This window comes from Amblyraja radiata, chromosome X, assembly GCF_010909765.2.
Source record: "Amblyraja radiata isolate CabotCenter1 chromosome X, sAmbRad1.1.pri, whole genome shotgun sequence".
NCBI classification, from domain to species: Eukaryota; Metazoa; Chordata; class Chondrichthyes; order Rajiformes; family Rajidae; genus Amblyraja; species Amblyraja radiata.
The window spans coordinates 13,567,506-13,582,488 of record NC_045999.1 but is presented as its reverse complement, the minus strand read 5'-3'; the positions used below and the strand labels follow the sequence as shown (position 1 = coordinate 13,582,488).

Here is a 14,983-nt window from a genome sequence, read left to right as displayed (position 1 = left end):
GGATGCAATAGATGAGGTTGGAGGAGATGCAGGTGAACCTCTGTCGCACCTGGAACGACTGCTTGGGTCCTTGAATGGAGATGCAACACTTGTCCCTTTACCTCCCCCCACGACTCCATTCAAGGACCCAAGCAGTCGTTCCAGGTGCGACAGAGGTTCACCTGCATCTCCTCCCCTTCCTCAGCCCTCGGGCTGTCTCCTCCCATCCCAACTGATTACTACTACCTGGCTGTGGTGCAAAAGACCACACCTGGAGTATTGTGTGCAGTTTTGGTCTCCTAATTTGAGGAAAGAGAACAGCACCTCATATTCCGCTTGGGGAGTCTGCATCCTGGGGGCATGAACATTGAATTCTCCCAATTTTGTTCTCACCAGGGCCCTGTACAACTGCAGTAGGACCTCCTTGCTCCTATACTCAAATCCTCTTGCAATGAAGGCCATTGGCTTTCTTCAATGCCTGCTGTATCTGCATGCTTACTTTCAGTGACTGATGCACAAGCACACCCATGTCTCGTTGCACCGCCCCTAATCTGCCTTCCTGTTCTTGCCACCAAAGTGGATAATCTCACATTTATCCACATTATACTGCATCCGCCATGCCTTCATCTATATCGTTGAGACCAAGTGGAGGCTGGGCGATCGTTTCGCCGAACACCTCCGCTCGGTCCGCAATAACCAACCTGACCTCCCGGTGGCTCGGCACTTCAACTCCCCCTCCCACTCCGTATCCGAGCTCTCTGTCCTGGGTCTCCTCCATGGCCAGACTTTGGATGATCAGCCATGATCATATTGAATGGCGGTGCTGGCTCAGAGGGCTGAATGGCCTACTCCTGCACCTATTTTCTATGTTTCTAAACAAAATATGAGATGCTGTTCCTCCAATTTACGTTTAGCCACACTCTGACACAGAGACAGAAAGGTATGTGTAGGAATGGGAAGAATTAAAGTGTCCAGCAACTGGGAGATCAGGTTAGTTCACGCGGGCTGAGAGAAGGTGTTCGCGTAACGATCGCTCAGTCTGCGTTTGGTCTCGCTCGCCGATGTATGAGTCCACATCTTGAACAACGGATACAGTAGATGAGGTTGGAGGAGGTGCAAGTGAACCTCTGCCTAACCTGAAAGGACTGTCGGGGTTCCTGGACAGAGTCGAGGGAGGAGGTATAGCAACAGGTGTTGCATCTTCTGCGGTTGCAGGGGAAGGAACCTGGGGAGGGGGTGGTTTGCTTGGGAAGGGATGAGTTAACCAGGGAGTTGCGGGGGAACGGTCTCTGCGAAAGGCGGAAAGGGGTGGCAGTGGGAAAATGTGGCTTGGGGTGGGATCCCGTTGGAGGTGATGGAAATTTCAGAGGATTATGTGTTGTATTCGACGGCTGATGAGGTGGAAGGTAAGGACTCGGGAGACTCTGTCTGTTGCGACTAGGGGGAGGGGGAGCATGGGCAGAGCTGCAACTCCCTAAATAATGAGGACATCTTGGATGTCCTGGTATGGAACACCTCATCTTGGGCTCAAATGCGTCGTAGACATAGGAATTGGATAGGGGATAGAGTCATTGCAGGAAGTAGGGTGGGAAGAAGTGTAGTTGAGATAGGTGTGGGAGTCAGTGGGTTTGTAATAGGCGTCAATCAATAGTCTAATTCTTGTGATGGAGACTGAGATCAAGAAAGGGGAGGGAGGTATTGGAAATGGTCCAAGTAAATTTGAGGGCAGGATGAAAATTGGTGATGAAGTTGATGAAGTCCATGAGTTCTGCTAGCGTGCAGGAGGTAGCACCCATGCAGTCATCAATGTAACGGAGATAGAGTTTGGGGATAGGGCTAGTGTACGCCTGGAACAAGGATTGTTCAGATTGACTGAACGTCCATAGTAAAGTTTTCAGGACTACACCGCCACCTTCTGCTGGCCGCATGCAACTGCAAACAATGTAGTGCATGGAGAGGGTGTGAGGTATGACTTGTTGTGAACGGTACGGTCATTGATTCAATTGCTCACTGCAGATAATCCTTTGCATTTATGTGTGTGTGTGTGTGTGTGGATTTGTATTAGAAAAAAAATCACATGTGGTTAAAGTGCACATTGTCAGATTTTAATAAAGGCCTTTTTTAAACATTTTGGTTTCACCAGGGCACCATAATTTTTAGAACACAGCAATGTCATGTAAATGAAAGTAATCATGTTTAGTATTTTTTTGCATATCCTTTGCATGCAATGACTGCTTGAAGTCTGCGATTCATGGACATCACCAGTTGCTGGATGTCTTCTCTGGTGATGCTCTGCCAGGCCTGTATTGCAGCCATCTTTAGCTTATACTTGTTTTGGGGGCTAGTCCCCTTCAGTTTTCCCTTCAGCATATAAAAGGCATGCTCAATTTGGTTCAGATCGGGTGATTGACTTGGCCACTCAAGCATAGACCATTTTCTGGCTTTGAAAAACTCCTTTGTTGCTTTAGCAGTATGTTTGGGATCATTGTCTTGCTGTAGAATGAACCGCCGGCCAATGAGTTTTGAGGCATTTGTTTGAACTTGAGCAGATAGGATGTGTCTATACACTTCAGAATTAATTATGCTACCGAGTATACTAGCACTATCCTACACACTGGGGATAATTTACAGAAGCTAATTATCCTACAAACCTGTAAGCCTTTGGAATGTCGGAGGAAACCGGAGCACCCGTAGAAAACGGAGAATGTACGAACTCCATGCAGACAGACCCAAAGCCAAGATCAAACCCAGGTCTCTGGCACTATAAGGCAGCAACTCTAGCATTGCATCACTGTGCTGCCACTTACAAATCAATGATATTTGTGGCCTCCTTTTGCCCTTCTGTCCTCTGTTACACCCTCTATAAGCGACTCACTTGATTATAGTTGACTAAAAGCCCTGTCCCACGGTACGAGTTCATTCCAAGAGCTCTCCCGAGTTTAAAAAAATCAAACTCGTGGTAAGCACGGAGAATGAACGTAGCGGGTACGTCGGAGCTCGGGGACGTCTCTTAGTGCTAACGGCAGGTGCTCGGGAAGACTCGTGAAGATTTTTCAACATGATGAAAAATGTCCACGAGAGCCCCGAGTACCGACGAGTGGCCATTACCGTAAATCTCCGAGTTCGAATCAGGGCAAACTCGGGAGAACTCTTGGAATGAACTTGTACCGTGGGACAGGGCTTTCAAGCAGTCAAATATTTATTTTTTCTCTGATTAAACCTTCAATACTCTTTGTCATCCAAATGCAACCTGATGCTCCTTTGTACCTCAATCTCTCAATCACCCAGGTGCTCAATACCACCTCTCAGCAGAGGAACAGTGGTATAGTTGTTGCCTTAGAGCGCCAGAGACCCAGGTTCGATCCCAGTGTGTATGGAGTTTGTACGTTGTCCCTGTGACCATGTGGATTTTCTCCGGGTGGTCTGGTTTCCTCCCACATTCTAAAGGTTAATTGGCTTCTGTAAATTGTCCCTAGTGTGTAGGTTACAATTTGTGTACGGTGTGCTGGTCGGCAAGGACACGGTGGGCTGAAGAGCCTGTTTCCATGCTGTATCTCTAAAGTAAACAATGCTAAACAGTGGTTGCGTTTGGTCCCTGGGCAGAACATCGTGCAGTTAGATGGATTCTCAGCAAGAGCGATGTTTGCAAAGCGAGCAACTGTTTATGACTTTGTGTTTAAGAAGGAACTGCAGATGCTGGAAAATCGAAGGTACACAAAAATGCTGGAGAAACTCAGTGGGTGCAGCAGCATCTATGGAGCGAAGGAAATAGGCAACGTTTCAGGCCAAAACCCAGGTTTCGGCCCGAAATGTTGCCTATTTCCTTCGCTCCATAGATGCTGCTGCGCCCGCTGAGTTTCTCCAACTGTTTATGACTGACTTGTGTTGTTCCTGTCCCGCACCATGGCTCACTCGCCTCTACGGCTTGATTCGGAGGTGGTGGGCACAGTGTTTGTGCAAACCACCAAATACGCCCAGCTCTATTATAGCAAAAACATTTCAAACGTTTATACGGTGGTCACAGAGCAGCTTCCACAACCGCACACTCCTTTAATGAATCTTGTGCAGGCCCCATCAATGAGTAACTTGCTTGTGTTTGTGGATATGCTTTGCCAAGTCAGCACAGCTCCTTTGCAAACGTGGGAACTGATAAACTTACAGGCGCTGGAACCTGAAACACATTCAGAAATGCTGGAAGAACTCAGCTGGATAGGCAGCATTGGCGGAGAGAGAGAAACCAGTTGTTTCAGGTCAAAGTCCATCAAGCGTGCCATCAAATCATAACAGACTCTTCGGCCCAACTTGCCCACACCAGCCTACATGTCCCTGCTACACTAGCCCGACCTGCCAGCATTTGGTCTATATCCCCCCCCAAACCAGTCCTATCCATGGACTTGTCTAACTGTTTCTTAAATGTTAGGATAGTCCCAACCTCAACTACCACCTCTGGCAGCTTGTTGCATACATTCATCACCCTTTGTGTGAAAAAGTGACCCCTCAAATTCCTATTAAATTCACCTTAAACCTATGTCGAGGATGTAGAGGAAAGAACTGCAGATGCTGGTTTAAATCAACGGTAGACACAAAAGCTGGAGTAACTCAGTGGGACAGGCAGCATCTCTGGAGAGGAATGGGTGATGTTTCGGATGCCTGGCCCGCTAAGTTAAACCTTTGTCCTCTGGTCCTCGATTCATCTACTCTTGGCAAGAGAATGTGCATCTACACGATTTATTTCTGATCATGATCTTATATACTTCTGTAAGATCACCCCTCATTCTCCTGTGCTCCAAGGAATAGAGTCCCAGCCTATTCAACATCTGCCTATAGCTCACACCCTCTAGTCCTGGCAACATCCTTGTAAATCTTCTCTGTACCCGTTCCAGCTTGACAACATCTTTCCCCTAACACGGTGCCCAGAACTGTACACAATACTCTATATGCGGCCTCATCAACGTCTTATACAACTGCAAGATGACTTCCCAACATCTATACTCAGTACTCTGGCTGATGGCCAATGTGCCAAAAGCCTTTTTGACCACCTGATCTATCTGCGACTCCACCTTCAGGGAACCATGCACCTGTACTCTTAGATCCCTCTGCTCTACAATACTACCCAGAGCCCTACCATTCACTGTGTAGGTTCTGCCCATGTCAGACTTCCCAAAATCCAACCCATCACATTTTTCTGCATTAAATTACATCAACCATTCCTCAGTCCACTTGACCAATCGATCAAGATCCTGCTGCAATTTTTCACAACCATCTTCACTATCTGCAAAACCACCCACTTTTGTATCATCTGCAATATCAACAATATAACAAAACCTTTACACTCAGTCTGCCAAAGCCTACCGGATCTCCCGGTGGCTAACCGTTTAACTCCCACTCCCATTCCCACGTTGACTTTTCTGTCCTGGACCACCTCCATTACCAGAGCGAGACCACACGCAAAGTGGAGGAATAGCACCTCATATTCCACTTGGGTAGCTTAACCCAGCGGTATGAACATTGAAGTCTCCAATTTTAGGCAACTAGCCCACAATAGCCTCTTTCCCCCTCTATTTTCTCTCCAAACCACCCCCCCCCCCCCCCCCCCCCCCGAGGCCTTGGCTGATGCACCAGTTTTCCGCTCCCCCTCCCTTCCCCCCTTCATCTGCACCATTTCCAAAGGCTACACAATTTGCAACTCTACTCATTTGGGTTGAGACCTGTCTTTTCATCCCTGGTCTTTGTGCAACAATCTACCTATGAATCCCCCCCCCCCCCAGTCTGTGTTCACCTAATACTGACCGTGCTCTGTCCTGTCTCCTCTTCCAACTTACTTTCCCACACTCCCCCCCCAGAGCAACCAGTCTGAGGAAGGGTCCCAACCTGAAACATCGCCTATCCATGTTCTCCAGAGATGCTGCCTGACCCCGCAGTTACTCCAGGGTCTTTCTGACAAAATCAAATCTTGCCTGTTTGCTGGTTAGACTGAGTCTAAAGCAGATCACAATCAATCACAAATGCAACATGTGCTGGGGTTCTGGTGAAAGGCACCTACATACTGAAATCCTGGCTCAATATTTGCTGACAATGTTACTTTGGGAATGTTTTACAGAACATTTTTTTTTAAATGTTTTTTTTTTTCCTTTTCCAGCTCAAATTGAAATCATCCCATGCAAGATCTGTGGAGATAAATCATCAGGAATCCATTACGGAGTCATCACCTGCGAAGGCTGCAAGGTAATTGCGTCGAACGGGACTGGGGGAGGAGAGGGTGCGGGGCGGGGGGTATGTATGCGCAGAGCGTGAGCAAAGGGAAGGGGAAGGAACTGGGACCAGGGAGGCTGCATCTTGACCTGACTGAATGTGGAGATGCTTTGGGTGGTGATCCCGTGGCTTTCAGTTGTCTCAGGAGGCATATTGATGAAATGGTGGGAATATGGCTGTATTTACAGCCGGATTGTGCAAAGCTGAGATAAAGCTTGCATTTGTAGCCTGCACAGCCAATGAAGCACAGGTTATAGTGTGGGAGATGATGAGGGCTCACTGTGTACAGCAGGGTCACACACATCACACACACACACGCACGGGTCATATACAGAGATATACACACATTCAGGACACACACACACACACAGGTCACACACAAACGTCTCACACACACAGGTCACACACACATCACACATGCACGCACATGTCTCACACATCACACACAGGTCTCTCACACACACATAAACACAAATGTCTCATACACATACACACACACACACACAGGTCACACACAAACGTCTCACACACACAGGTCACACACACACACACACACACACGTCTCACACACATGCGTCTCATACACTTGCACACACACACACACACACACACACACACACACACACACACACCCACACCCACACACACACACAAACACACGTGCACGCAGGAAGACATACACAGGCAAGAGCCAACTCAAACGACACTTTGTGAAGAGTTTAATGCTATCGGCTACATTTCAGTTGGACACTGCTACCCATGAACACCCCATAAACGCACTCATGCACAAGCCCTCCCCTTAGACACTGCCTCCGATGGACACCTCATATATACAACCCAAAGAACCTGTAGACAATCACCCCACCATGGTCAATCGGCCCCCCTCCCCGTGGACACATTCCTGTTGACCCAACGCCGACCCATCCCAACATATATGTTCCTTAGTGAACTCTTTAACTGGGAATGGTTCAGAAAATGTTGCAGGGTTGTCCTTGCTCACGTCATCGGAAACGAACAAGTGCAGCTGCCATGGGAAACTGGGAAGATGTGGCTTCAGTTGGAAGAAGATTTGTGTGCAGCATGGGGAGCTTTTAGTGCAGTTAAATAGCGCCCTGGTGAGACCAAAACTGGAATATTGTGCACAGTTTTGATCTCCTTGCTTGAAGAAGATGTACTTGTCAAAAAGGACTGCATTGAATGTTCACCAGCGAAGTAGAGATGTAGGGAACTACAGCTGTTGGAATCCTGAGCGAAATGTAAAGTGCTGGAGGAAATCAGCGTGTCAGGCAGCATCTGTGGAGGGAATGGACAGACGACGCTTTTGGTCGGCACCCTTCACCAGACTGATTGTAGTAAGGCGAAAAAAGCCAGAAAAGTGAGCTGGAAGCTGGACAAAGCTTGGCAAGTGAAAGGAAGGAACTGCAGATGCTGGTTTACACCAAAGATAGACAGAAAATATTGGAGTGACTCCGCGGGTCAGGGAGCATCTCTGGAGTGAAGAAATGGGTGACATTCCTGGTCGAGATCCTTCAGACTGAAAGTCCCTCCCCTGACTCTCAGTCGGAAGGTCTCGACCCCAAACGTCATCCACTCCTACTCTCCAGAGATGCTGCCCGTCCCACTGAGTTACTCCAGCATTTTGTGTCTATCCTGGCAAGTAATAGGTGAGGAGGCGATTGGCAGATGGGTGGAGTAAGTGACATAGGATAGAAATGAAAAGGAGACAAGGAAGAAGAGTTAAATGTAAAGCCAGAGGGAGGGGATTGAATAAGCGAGGCCTCCAAACCCGAGAGTAGTAGAATGAGAGGAGCTCATTGAGACAGACGCGTGCAGATGTATGTAATGAAGGGGAGGGCTGATCCATGGCCCCCCTCTCCCTGCTGCTCTCTGCAAATTCACAAATTATGTGTGTACCTTGGCAGCTGGCAGCTGCTGTTCTCATAATTAAACTGCAAATGTCTTGCTTATCAAAACATATGGGCCTGTGGTTGCAGGGCCTCATGTTAATTAGCCCTTTGCGTCAATTCACTTAGTGTCAACAGAGTCAAGATTTAAGAATGTTTAATTGTCAAATCTACCAACAACAATACAAAGAAATTCTTACTTGCTTCAGCTTAACAGACCATAAACGCAATACACACAGATAGTATCAACAAGACGTTAAATTAATAACCATGATACTAGGTAACCACAATAGTGCAGAAAGCAAAGTCCATGGTGAAACTAAAGACACGTCTATTGATAGGACACAAAGTGCTGGAATAACTCAGCAGGTCAGGCAGTATCCATGGAGAACATGGATAGGAGGGATCGCCTATCCATGTTAGAGTCATAGAGTGATACAGTGCGGAAACAGGCCTTTGGCCTAACATGCCCACACCGGCCAACATGTCCCAACTGCACTAGTCCCACCTGCCTATGTTTTGGTCCATATCCCTCTAATCCTGTCCTATCCATGTGCCTGTCTGTTTCTTAAATGTTGGGATAGTCCCAGCCTCAACTACCTCCTCTGGCAACTTGTTCCATACACCCACCACCCTTTGTGTGAAAAAGTTACCCCTCAGGTTCCTATTAAATCTTTTCCCCTTCACCTTAAACTTATGTCCTCTGATCCTTGATTCCCCTTCTCTGGGTAAACACCCTGAGCATCTACCCGATTTATTCCACTCATGATTTTATACACCTCTAGTAGATCACCCATTACCCTCCTGCACTCCAGAGAATTGAGTCCCAGCCTATTCAACCTCTTCCTATAGCTCACACCCTCTAGTCCTGGCAACTTCCTCGTCACCCGAGGAATTGTTAGAGCGACTGGTCAGGTAGAAAGAATCATGGATGGAAAGAGAACACAGCTTGAGCTGGGCTATTCACAGTCCAGGCTCGGGTGCACAGGACACGCGTGTTGTGTGTAATGAGTGTCCAGGGCCTTCAACTCTTCCTGTGAGGTTTGGGTGGGGCAGGTGGAGGAGATGCGAGAGAGAGACACAGTCAGAAGACAAGGCTTAACATAAAGCCGAGTCAGTTCCCTGGCTGAGTTGGGGTCAGATATCAACAACAGAATGCAAAAAGTGGTGAACACTGCCCGGTCCATCACAGGTACTGACCTCCCCACCATGGAAGGGATCTACAAGAGTCACTGCCTCCCAAAGGAAGGCAGCATCATCAGAGACCCACACCACCCTGGCCACTCTCTCATTTCACTCCTGCCATCAGGAAGAAGGTATAGGAGCCTGAAAACGGTAACAACCAGTTTCAGGAACAGCTTCTTCCCTGCAGCCATCAGACTATTCAACACTACAACCTCCAAATAAGCTCTGAACTACATGGTTTTGTCTTTTTGTACTATTATCGTCTGTTTTTTTGTCATTGTCATATATCCCAGACAGAACAACGACAATAAAACATTCTTGACTTGAATTTGAATGTGTAGGCAGAGGTTCAAGGGAAGGCACTCAATGTCCTGCATCGCAGCAGGGTTCACAGGGAATGATGAGCCCAGTGAAGTAGTCAAGGTCAAGATGAAGGGGTCAGGGTGTCGGAGTGAATGAGCCGCTGGTTGGTGGGCTGTATCGACCGGTCAGGGTGAATAATTCTGGGATCAGGGAGATTAGGTTTTTTTTAGTTTAATTTAATTTATTGTCATGTGTACCGAACTACAGCGAAAAGGTTTAATGCTGCTTGCTATCTAGTTAGTGGCAAGACTATACATGTTTACAATCAAGTTGTCCACGGTGTACTGGTACAGGATAAAGGGAATAATGTTCTGTGCATGATAAAGTTATGTAAAGTCCGATTAAAGATAGTCAGAGGGTCTCCAATGAAGTAGATGGTAGGTCAGGACCACCCTCTGGTTGGTGATAGGATGGTTTATTTGCCTGATAACAGCTGGGAAGAAACTGTCCTGAATCTGGAGGAATGCGTTTTGCAACCTCTGTACCTCTTGCCTGATGGGAGAGGGGAGAAGAGGGAGTGTGAGACATCCTTGAATATGGTAGTGGCCTTGTGTAAATTGAGTCAGTGGAAGGCAGTTTGATTTGCGTGATGGTTTGGGCCTGCGTCCGCAATTCTCTGCGATTTCTTGCGGTCTTGGTTGGAGCTGCTCTCAACCGGTCATTGAGACAGATGGGAGGAGTTAGTGGGTCGTAGTGTTGGTGTCTGTACGTTATTTTGGATAATTGATCATAGACGAGGTGAGGGTTGAGTTGTAGGGATCAGAGGGTCACAGTGAGTTACAGGGCAGAGTGACGGGTTCAGGTGAGAAGGTCAACGTGGTTAGGTTAGAGGATGACCATGAACAAGTCAAAGGGTCATAGCGGTCGCAGAGGCCGCAGAGACTGAAGGAGCCATGAGTCAGAGCGAAATAAGAATTTCATTGTTCTATTGTCAGTACACATGCCCAAGAAGCACTGTAGAAGGGTCTCGACCCGAAACGTCGCCTATTCCTTCTCTCCATAGATGCTGCCCGAAACGTCGCCTATTCCTTCTCTCCATAGATGCTGCCTCACCCGCTGAGTTTCTCCAGCATTTTTGTCTACCTATGAAGCACTCTTGACTCGTGGATCCTAGATCCACAGTTGGGAGTCAGAGTGAATGTGTCGAAGTGAGGACAAAATGCCAGGGAATGCTGGAGACATGAAATAAAAGCAGAAAATACTGCAAGCACCCAGCAGGTCAGGCAGTATCCGTGAAGAGAGAATCAGTCAACATTTCAGACCTGAAACCCTTTGCTAGTCATCGGAATGAGCATTAAAAGCCGGGTGGGTCAGGGCATCAGGTTGGTGAAGCAGGTCAATGAATCTGACGGAAGTAGCAGGTCAGAGTGGTCAGCCTGGGGTCGGAGTGAACGGAGCGACCAACCACGATCACCCCATACACTAGCACTATCCTACACACGAGGGACAGTTTACAATTTTTACCAAAGCCAATTAACCTACAAACCTGTACATCTTTGGAGTGTGGGAGGAAACCGGAGCACCCGGAGAAAACCCACGCGGTCAAAAGAAGAACGTACAAACTCCGTATAGATGGCAAACAAGGTTCGAGATCAAACCGGGCCTCTGGCGCTGTGTGGCAGCAACTCTACCGCTGTGCCACCGTGTCGCCCCCAATTCCACATTTTCTGCTGCTTTTTCTACAACTTTCTACCGTATTAATCTTTTGTTCGCACTATAAACCACAATCATTTTTTTAAATTAACTGAAAATTACGTTATCATGCCCCCTACCTTTAAGTCACAATTTTATCTGGTGTTGGCCAGAGCTGTAAGCAATTCGGTGAATTGGTTGTTGGAGAAGATAGGCAAAAACATACAATGTATAATCAGAACCAAATTTGCAGAGCTCAATGGTCTTTTCCGAATAGCCCATGATTTCCAAAGAGCTGTAAATAAAATCTCCAACACAACGATTTAAAGACATTTAAAATGTTATGATTTATATTATAAATCCCATTTGACATGTGAAAACGCACACCTCCAGATTCAGAGACAGTTTCTTCCCAGCTGTTTGGCTGTACTTGGACTGATGAAGGCCAATGTGCCTAAAGCCTTCTTGACCACCCTATCTCCCTGTCATATTCAAGTAACCATGTATCTGCTCTCCTAGATCCCTGTGCTGTGCAATACTCCCCAGAGCCCTGCCATTCACTGAAAGTCCTGCCCTGGTGTGGCTTCCAAGTGCTCAAGGAAATTCAGCATCCAAGGCATTGAAAGTAAATACATAAAAACTTGCAGTGTGAGAGATATGGAACAACTTTCTTTGATGAGTCAAGAATTAGCGTAGAACATAAGTCGATGACATGAATGCAGAACGGCCTTTCCCAACCTCCTTCCCCTCAGCTCTCTGCTCTCACCAAGTACTGCACCGAGCTCTGGTTCACTGGCGGGACCATTGTCATTGATCCACGTGTGACCGACTAATGATGATCTCTCATTTGCTTCATCAAAGGGGTTCTTCCGGAGAAGCCAGCAGAGCAATGCCACCTACTCGTGCCCGCGGCAGAAGAACTGTCTGATTGACCGAACAAGCCGCAATCGGTGCCAGCACTGTCGCTTACAGAAGTGTCTGACGGTGGGGATGTCTCGCGATGGTAAGCTGCACATCGCAGTGATGTGAAGCCCCTTCGCATCCTGATACCTCGAGTGCCACCCTCTCCTTGGGGCGTAATGATTAATAGTGATAAGCAAGAATCAACCGGTGAGCAAGGCCAAGTGAGAGTGGTGCCCTAGTCTTGGTGTTTAATTTGCATTGTTTTGTCTTATTTTCAAAAACAAAGTGAAAAAAGAACTTGTCTTTTTACATAAACACGTAAAAACAAGGAACTGCAGATGCTGATTTATACCAAAGATAAACACAAAGTGCTAGAGTAACTCAGCGGGTCAGGCAGGCTGTAGAAAAAGGATTTGCGACGTTTTGGGTCGCAACCCTTCTTCAGACTGAAAGTTGGGGGTGTGGGTGAAGAACTGGAGGCGAGAAAAGACAGGAGTAATCAGGAACAATGGGCTTAAGGGCCTGGCCCACTTACGCGACCTTGACTCGCAACTTACGCAACCTCGTGGTCGCTTGAGGTGTACGGGCACCGTATGGCCAGGCGGGGCTGGTTCCACTTAGAAGCACGGAGGGGTATGGAGTTGTGCGGGGCTGGTCCCGACATCGCGCGGGGCTCCAAAATTCTTGCCATAGAGGGAGTGCAGAGAAGGTTCACCAGACTGATTCCAGGGATGTCAGGACTGTCTTATGAAGAAAGACTGGATAGACTTGGTTTATACTCTCTAGAAAGATTTGGTTTATACTCTCTAGAATTTAGGAGATTGAGAGGGGATCTTATAGAAACTTATAAAATTCTTAAGGGGTTGGACAGGCTAGATGCAGGAAGATTGCTCCCGATGTTGGGGAAGTCCAGGACAAGGGGTCACAGCTTAAGGATAAGGGGGAAATCCTTTAAAACCGAGATGAGAAGAACTTTTTTCACACAGAGAGTGGTGAATCTCTGGAACTCTCTGCCACAGAGGGTAGTCGAGGCCAGTTCATTGGCTATATTTAAGAGGGAGTTAGATGTGGCCCTTGTGGCTAAGGGGATCAGAGGGTATGGAGAGAAGGCAGGTACGGGATACTGAATCTTTGCGCGCCAATGGCCTGTTGGCCCTCGTACGCACGCAGGCGCATTGCGGTCGAATGCAGCATCTTGACGGCGTACGCCTAGCACGTGGCGTTGCGTGATGACGTCACTGTCCGACGCCGTGCGATGCCCAAATTCAGTCGGCCTGCCTCCTGCCCAGCTGATTTGTAAGCATGACGTAAATGACGTCACGCGCGAACTTAGCGAGAACTTAATGCGGACTTCGCGCGACCTCCGCTTCCGGTTGGTCGCGCCAAACGCACGCAATCGCATGCAAGTGAGACAGGCCCTTTACCAGGCACCACCCTGCCTGAGGTCATTTGTGGCCAACCCTGATTGGTCCTGGGCTTTTCTCTAGCTCTTACTTTAAGCCTGAAGAAGGGTACCGACCCGTCCTTTATCTCCAGAGATGCTGCCTGACCCGCTGAGGTACTCCAGCACTTTATGTCTATCTGTGTCTTTTTGTATGTGAGGTTCTTCTCATGGACCATGCGGTTTACCAATTTCAGGGAGATGGGAGCATGAAGGTTAAGGATTGGCAGGGATGGAGAGAATGCTCTGGCCTCAAACATACGTTCCTGGAGGCTGAGTTTCGTGAAAGGAGTTGCGAACTTTCATATGTTGTTAAAGTAAATGTCAGCAGAAACGCAGCCCTGTGCAGCAATCTCCAAACAATTCAGAGTTGCAAAATATCGCCATGGTTCAGCATTTTCATGCAAAGCATTTGGATTAATCAATATGTAGATGTTGCACTTCAGAGTAGGTTAACTTTGCATTGATTTACAATTTGTGAACTGTTCTCAATGATGCCAAGGATGTGTGGTTAATGTGTTTGCTGTGGAGAATGTGCTTGCAAAGCTCTTTGTGAATGTGGTCGTTCACAATCTACTTCAAAGGTCAGTGTACGCACTTGCTGATCTGATCGCCCCACTGGGAGAGAAAGACATCGCGGCTGTGCAGAAATTGGAAGATTATTTTAATCCATGGACATTTGAAATAGCAGTTACAAATTCAGAACAGAGACTTGAAGAGCAGATAGTGTTTTATGGAAAGATTTATCCTATTCAGCCCCTTAAGAATTTTGTACATTGCAATGAAATCCACTCTCATTCTGTTAAAGTGGGGAGTAAAGACCCAGTCTGCTTAAGATTCTCACCACGAACAGATCTCCTATCCCAGGAAACAATATGATGACTGTTCATTATATTCTCTCTATTACATGTATATCTTTTCTGAGAGAGACCAGGCCTCTGTCGGAGGAGACATGCTGACACTCAGAGGAATGATCCCGTCAGTCCCAATCCCCCATTCCATGTTTCCCTGTGCTACTGCTGCTGTTTCTATCTCACTTATGGTCATCAACTCTCCTTCTCGTAACCGCGTGGGTTTCCCCCGGGTGCTCTAGTTTCCTCCCACACTCCAAAGACGTACAATTTTGCAGGTTAATTGGCTTTGGTAAAGTTTGTAAATTGTCCCCAGTGTGTAAGGTCGTGCTATTGTATGGAGATTGCTGTTTGGCGCGGACTTGGTGGGCCGAAGGACCTGTAGCTCAAAACTAAACTAAACAAACCTGCAACGATTTACAATTCAGGACCCTTCTTCTGTCCTTGTCTTCCATGCCGTGAAGAAGGGCCGC

The 14,983-nt window shown here is 47.4% G+C and overlaps 1 protein-coding gene across 2 annotated transcripts in view; it reads left to right on the top strand.

The window, feature by feature from the left end:
• rora (RAR related orphan receptor A) overlaps window positions 1-14,983 on the top strand; it is a 110,655-nt gene that overhangs the window by 66,226 nt on the left and 29,446 nt on the right. For both annotated transcript variants that reach the window (XM_033015035.1, XM_033015036.1), the window contains exons 2-3: window positions 6,119-6,204; window positions 12,177-12,318. In XM_033015035.1, the coding sequence (XP_032870926.1) occupies window positions 6,119-6,204; window positions 12,177-12,318 (228 nt within the window). The remainder of the gene's footprint in view (window positions 1-6,118; window positions 6,205-12,176; window positions 12,319-14,983) is intronic.